Source organism: Asparagus officinalis, chromosome 8, assembly GCF_001876935.1.
Source record: "Asparagus officinalis chromosome 8, Aspof.V1, whole genome shotgun sequence".
NCBI lineage: Eukaryota > Viridiplantae > Streptophyta > Magnoliopsida > Asparagales > Asparagaceae > Asparagus > Asparagus officinalis.
This window is the reverse complement of record NC_033801.1, coordinates 76,692,686-76,699,306: the sequence shown is the minus strand read 5'-3', so window position 1 is coordinate 76,699,306 and position 6,621 is coordinate 76,692,686. Positions and strand designations below refer to the sequence as shown.

The following is a 6,621-nucleotide window of genomic DNA, read 5'->3' as shown; positions in this document are numbered from 1 at the left end:
GACACCAAAGAATAGGAAGGAGTTGTTCAATTTAAGGCATTCATCTTTAAGATCAAAAATTGAGTGCACATTTGGGATACTGAAGAATCGGTTTAAAATTCTTGCGGGGAAGCCGAATTATCCATTTCCCACTCAAGTGGACATTGTACTAGCGTGTACTGTGTTGCACAACTTTATTGCCTTGGAGGATCCGGATGATGATATTTTAAATGAAAATGTTGAAATTGATGAAGATACTGGGGAAGAGACAAATGAGGACGAATCAAATGTGATGGACTATACTCAAAGTAGGACACAAAGAGAGGATCGAGATGTTAGAAATGAATGGAAGGAGTTACGAGATCAAATTGCTTGGGCGATGTGGGTGGATTATTGTGCAAAGTACAATGGTGGTAACACAATGGAGAGCGGTTTAACTTAGTGTAGCATCTGTTCTATGGCTATGTAATAACTTGGTGAATTTTAACATACTGTTCGCATCGATATCTTTTATTGTTTCTAAGCCATTTGTAACAAACCATTACTACTTTTATCACTTGCTATTTTGTTATGTTGTTTGAACTAGAAATTACATCGTTTACTATATTCCCTGCTAAATGCATACATATCCCATATTCTATAAATTTCTTTATTGTTAATATGGCTATGCTTACAAAATATATTAGGTATGGCTAACAATCCGGCAGATAAGCAAAGCGGGCCTTCTCATTCGAATGCAATGCCAAGTCCTACATCAGGGATTAACATGAACTACATGCCTGTTCGACCACAGCCATTCACCTCACCTCAGCATACTTTCTCACCATTCCCACCATGGGATGGTAATTATGGTGGGATGACACAGCCGCCAATGTCATACATGAGCATGTTAGGCAGTCCACAAGGTTTGATGTTTCCCACAGCCAGTTCTCAAAGTAGTGGACCTAATCAATTTTCACCAAACACCGGTGATTCAGTTGGAAAGGATATTCATGACGTTGATGGTGCGGAGCACACTTCGCCATTGAAAATAGGGAAAAGATTAGCACACAAAAAAAAAGTTCCGTGTACCAGGTTGAACTCAAGAGGCGTGGCTAATAAGTTTTGGCTTCCAGAGCACGATGATGTGCTTATTCCTTATCTTGCAGATTTAGCATTGGATGGCATGAAGCCAGACAAGAACTTCAAGGCTGAAGCTTATAAAATGGCTGCCATGAAAATCAACATGCAATTCAGGACTGATTTCACTCACCTGCATGTCATTAACCACTTGAAATGTTTGCGGAACAAATTCAATGACATGAAAGCTTGCCTTGATATAAGTGGTGCTGGGTGGGATGAAACAAGTAAAATGATTACATTGGATGAGGAAACCTTGACATCTTGGGCCCAGGTATAACAGTTCAGCATCTATCTTGTCACATTCAATTAAATACATTTGATTCTCTGGATTTATAAGTATTTATTATTGCAGGACAAATCCAATTCTAAGTACAAAGCATACATAAACAAACCCCTTCATCACTTCAAAAATTTACAAGTTATCATGGGTGATGATCAAGCCAAGGGTGATTTTGTTAGACCCGTGTACGCTAACATTGGGTCTAGTAGGTCCATACCTATTCCCGATGATGATTGCGAGATTCTAGAGGAGAGTGAAGCTGAACCACAGTCTGATGCTTGCAACCAACCACGTTCTGGTGCTGTTAACCAACCACAACCCACTAGATATAAGACTAAGAGTAAAGACAACACGACTTCATCATCTAACAAAAAAACCAGAAAATTTAATCGTGAAGAGGAAATGATGTGTGCCTTTGTTGAGTCCATGTCTCAGTCAATGAGGAATCAACACGTTATACACTGGACTGAGCAGTTGGCCACAGCGTTGAAGGAACATAGGTCTGAATATTCCGAGGAGTTCCTCGATAGGGTTTTAGACCATTTATATGACAATGAACGTGAAGCTAGGAGGTTTTTCATTAAATCTAAGGAAGGTCAACAGAGGTACATCACAAAATTAGTTAACGACCAAGGTTGGCCAGATAGCTAGTTTGTTGGGTTTCGCTTATATTTTGGTGGATATTGTTGTGTTAATTGCAAACTATTAATGTTGCAATATGTATTTTCATTATGAAGAACATCTATGTCGTTGTGGGATTGATGAATTGGTATATTTGCAATCTTTGTTGCAGGTAAGGTCGTGGAATGATCATTGATTTCTTTGAATTTTCCGATTATATTTTGATATCAGGTAAGCTTTCTGCAGCTCATGCTGATGCTGCAGTTTGGGTGAGCTCATGTTTTGAGCTTTCTGCAACTCATGCTGCTGCTGGTTGCTGGTTTGTGCATGTTTTAAGTTTTCTGCAGCATTTGCTGCTGCTGGTTGCTTTGTGCAGCATTTGCTGCTGCTGCTGGTTGCTTTGTGCAGCATTTGCTGCTGCTGCTGGTTGCTTTGTGCAGCATTTGCTGCTGCTGCTGGTTGCTTTGTGCAGCATTTGCTGCTGCTGCTGGTTTTCCTTGCCTTTGCTGCTACTGTTGGGTTTGTTGCTTTTTTCTTCTGAGCTTGTGTAGCTCTTGACCCCTGGGTTTGTTTCTGTTTTGTCCAGAGCTTGTGTAGCTCTTGACCCCTGGGTTTGTTTCTGTTTTGTCCAGAGCTTGTGTAGCTCTTGACCCCTGGGTTTGTTTCTGTTTTGTCCAGAGCTTGTGTAGCTCTTGACCCCTGGGTTTGTTTCTGTTTTGTCCAGAGCTTGTGTAGCTCTTGACCCCTGGGTTTGTTTCTGTTTTGTCCAGAGCTTGTGTAAGCTCCTTGTAATGAGGGATTGCTTCTTTGTGGAGCTGTTTTGAGCTTTGTGCAACTCATGCTGCTGCTGCTGGTTGGTTTGCCTTGCCTGTGGTTTTCCTTGCACTTGATATGTGGCAATGATGATGATCAACGTTTACTGAGAATGCAACCTAACTTACATCGTTTATTATATCCAGATGAGGCAATATTTGAGATGAGATTGCAGCCTACATTGAATTGGCAATGTCTAGGCGAGGCAATTCATCTTTATAATGCAATCTGTAATAAACATGTTTAAGTTATAGGTGGGGCAATCAATGATGACAAGTTGATCTATTACTGAGCCATACAATATCAATTAGAATTTGTACCCAAGTCAAACAACAGTTTTCATTACATCCTCAATAGTTTTTGCAATTACAAGTACATGACATGAAGTTTGTAATAATTAAAATAACACAAAAAATTGCTAAGAAAATTGCCGAAATTTTCCAAGCTAGTAGTTGATTTTCGACAAGTCTCAATTCTTTCTTCAGCTTCTTTGACTGCAAGATATATTTATCTCCGTACCAATTTTCTTTGACATATTGGCTTCCTTGGGTGCTTGATGACTCTCCTCTTTCTTCAGCCCATTCGAAAAAATTGCATTCTTTATTTGGGAATTTTGCACACCCCCAATAACACCTACCCTTATTTTTTCCATTCTTGCACACTTTCATCGGTGTTCGGAGATTGCAGTCGCAATAAACTTCATAATTAGCATGGCACCCTTCTGATATCATCCTGCAGCAAATTGAAGAGCTTGGGAATTTTTTTTGGGTTGAAAAATGAGAAGTATGGGATTATATGTGAGGCCTCAAGATGTATTTATAGACACCATACCCCTGAAATAGCTGTTGCTACAGTGATTCCAAAGATACAGCCGTTGCTACAGTGTTTGATGCTTGCAAATTCTGATTTCTGGGCTTATTACCGTTGCTACAGTGTCTTTTTGCTGGAAATAAGCATTTGGGGGCTTAAATAGCCGTTGCTACAGTGGTTGTTGCTTGAAAATCTGTTTTTTGGGTGTTATTTCCGTTGCTACAGTGACGATCCCAAACAAATTGACTCCTTGAACCAAACTTGGTTTTAGGAATTGGAACAATTCTATAAAAGTGGGATTACTAATCCTTTGGGTGAAACAAACATTAAAAGCCAAAAAAAATGGGATTCCATAAAACTCAAACTTGTCTATAAAATTTTTATGGATTAGGTTGGAATCCATAAATTAAATAGGATTCCTAATCCTATTCCTAGTCCTTGGTGAACCAAACAGGCCCTTATACAAGCAAGTCTAATTTCGGTGGGCGTAAAAACACGAGAATAAACTGATCCATTTTGGATTATTCCCTCCACGTAGGACACTGCGTCACCTCTCTCCGCCAATAGCCTCTCACTCTTACTCGCCCGCCTATAAATTCCCCGGCCATAACCATCCTCTTTCTTGCTCTCAAAGCCAAAGCCAAAGCAAAACTCCAATTCTCGGATCACCCCCACGCCGGAGAAGAAAAAAAATATTCCGGCGACGCCAAAGAATCATATTTTAACGATTCCCTTTCTTCACTGCTAAGCTTTGTACTCGGATCTCCTCTTTTCTCACGAAACCCTAAGCAGAAAGCGAGCTCCTTTGTGGCAACCAGACGTCATTCCTTGCTTAATTGAGGCTACCGTGAAGTGAAATTTGGAAAATTTGTGGTAATTTTTGCGATATATGGGGTTTTTTGGAGGCGGGGGCGGGCCGGGGTTTCGCGGCGAAGGTCGGTGATAATTGAGATTTAATTGTTTGAGAATTACGATGCCGTTCCCAATGAAGATACAGCCGATCGATGCCGATGCCGAGGTCAGCATCGATCAAGCGAAGCCGGTTGTCAAATCGAGATTCAAACGCCTGTTCGAGCGTCAGCTGACTCGGATCTCGTCGTCGGAGAAGCTCGCCGGCGGCGACATCGAACCGAGCTCCGTCGTTCTCGACAAAATGGTTAGAAACTTCATGGAGGGAACCAACAACGAGAAATCGAGCATCCGGAACCGCTGTAATTGTTTCAATGGTAATTTCGATGGAAGTCCTGATGGCGATCTCGAGCTTGCCGTCGAAACTCCGGTCAATTACCCCGCTGACGCCGGCGAGATCCTCAAGGTACCAAAGTTTTCCCGGTCCGGCAATTTTTTTTTAGGGGTTTGTGGGTAAATTTTTCGATGTTCGTAATAAACAAACAAGATTTCCATTTTCAGGGGTTGGTTGTATGCGCGAGCGTTATTGAGCGAAATCTAGCGGCCGATGCATCGTCGATCATGGAAAAGAGGAATTCATCGTCGAGAGGAAAAGGAGAACCTAGAGAGATTTTGACCGAGGCTCTTCGATCCCTCGCGACCTACGATGCTGCCATCTGTAATCTCGCGAGAAAACCCCATCGTACCCCGCTGGTAAGTTGCACCCTCGCGTACACCCTAGACCCTTATCCTACGACACCGACCCCTCTCTAATTTCGGTCACTGTCAAACAGGCGAGCACAAGTACATCGACGTGATTGTCAACGGCGACCGGATCATAATCGACGTTGACTTCAGGTCGGAGTTCGAGATCGCTCGGTCGACGAAGAGCTACCGTGCGCTGCTCCAGTCTCTGCCGTCGATCTTCGTGGGGACTACCGATCGATGTGGCCGAGATCGTCACCGTGGCTCTCCGCAAGCCGGCGAAGGCGAGCTGCTGAAGAAGAAGGCTACACTTCCCGCCATTGGCGAATGCCTGAATACATGAGAGCGAAGTGGCTCTCGCGTCGAGAGGGAGACACGTGGCGAGGTGTCGGCCTTTGATTTGGAGGTGGAGCCGAGGGGCGGAAGAGGAGACGGTTGACGTGGCAGCCGCGCGGTGAGGCCGAAGAAGAGTTCGAGCGGGACGAGAGTTGTGACTGGGCTTGCTGCGGTTCTTCGAGCCTAAATTTTGTTTTGGTTTTTTTTTTCTTTAAATTTAATTTTATTTTGTTTAGGGTTTTTTAGTGCGAGAATATGTGTAACTTGTAGAGTAGAAATTGAGATGAGCTTTGTTAATATAGCGTTATGGTATGTCGAGAATAAAAGATTGTTCAATGGTTTGTTGTTGGAATTATTTTGTAGCTCTTATTTTTTGGAATCTGTATTGCACTCTTCAACTTTGAAAAATTTGACATTTTAGTCGTCTAAATCATTGGAATTGTAATTTAGATCGTCTGAACTTTTTTATTTTGGCTAGAAGTTGGATCACTAACTAACTACTTATGTTGGGTGACGTACCGACGAATTTTTATTTTTTATTTTTTTTATTTGGTAACTACATACTAACGATTTAAATGATACGGGAGACGAACTTTAAAATTTTTAGTGCAGAATATCAAAATATTAGATATCTTGTTAAAAAATTGAAAATATTACAGGAGTAGCTATATCCAAAAAGAAAAAGAAAACTATTGTTTTTTGATTTCGAAATGTTTGTTCTTCGAGTCAATCAAAGGAAAAAAGGAAAAATAAAAATAAAGAAAATTCTGGTGACGTCATTCCCGTGCGATCTCGAACGCCGTGAACGGTGCTCGATCGTATCCATAGGAACTGTGTGATCCTATACCCCAACCTGACGATAAAATACCTAAAGTCGCCACGGTTTCAACCAACACGAAATCTTATAACAGGGTTAAAACCGTGAATATGCACATTTTTGTAAAGACAAGTGTAAGTTAGCCATCTTGGATGTGGAATTGCTACTGTAAGCCGTTCTTATCCGTTTGTGGTGTGGGGTTCCCGTGATTCTTAACCGAGTACGTTAAGATCATTTTGTACCAACAAAG

General features: G+C 41.6%; 1 protein-coding gene across 1 annotated transcript; it reads left to right on the top strand.

The window, feature by feature from the left end:
* On the top strand, positions 4,232-5,909 carry LOC109822155. Its single transcript, XM_020388316.1, has 3 exons — positions 4,232-4,940; positions 5,036-5,227; positions 5,308-5,909. The coding sequence occupies exons 1-3, from the start codon at positions 4,599-4,601 to the stop codon at positions 5,329-5,331; spliced, it is 558 nt and encodes a 185-aa protein (XP_020243905.1). The 5' UTR covers positions 4,232-4,598; the 3' UTR covers positions 5,332-5,909.

What these genes read in the sequence shown, in the direction of transcription:
- LOC109822155 (XM_020388316.1), top strand. Translation starts at nt 4,599, where the DNA reads ATGCCGTTCCCAATGAAGATACAGCCGATCGATGCCGATGCCGAGGTC. An exon ending in ACGCCGGCGAGATCCTCAAG is followed by an intron (nt 4,941 to 5,035) that starts GTACCAAAGTTT and finishes TTCCATTTTCAG; the next exon opens with GGGTTGGTTGTATGCGCGAG. An exon ending in AACCCCATCGTACCCCGCTG is followed by an intron (nt 5,228 to 5,307) that starts GTAAGTTGCACC and finishes ACTGTCAAACAG; the next exon opens with GCGAGCACAAGTACATCGAC.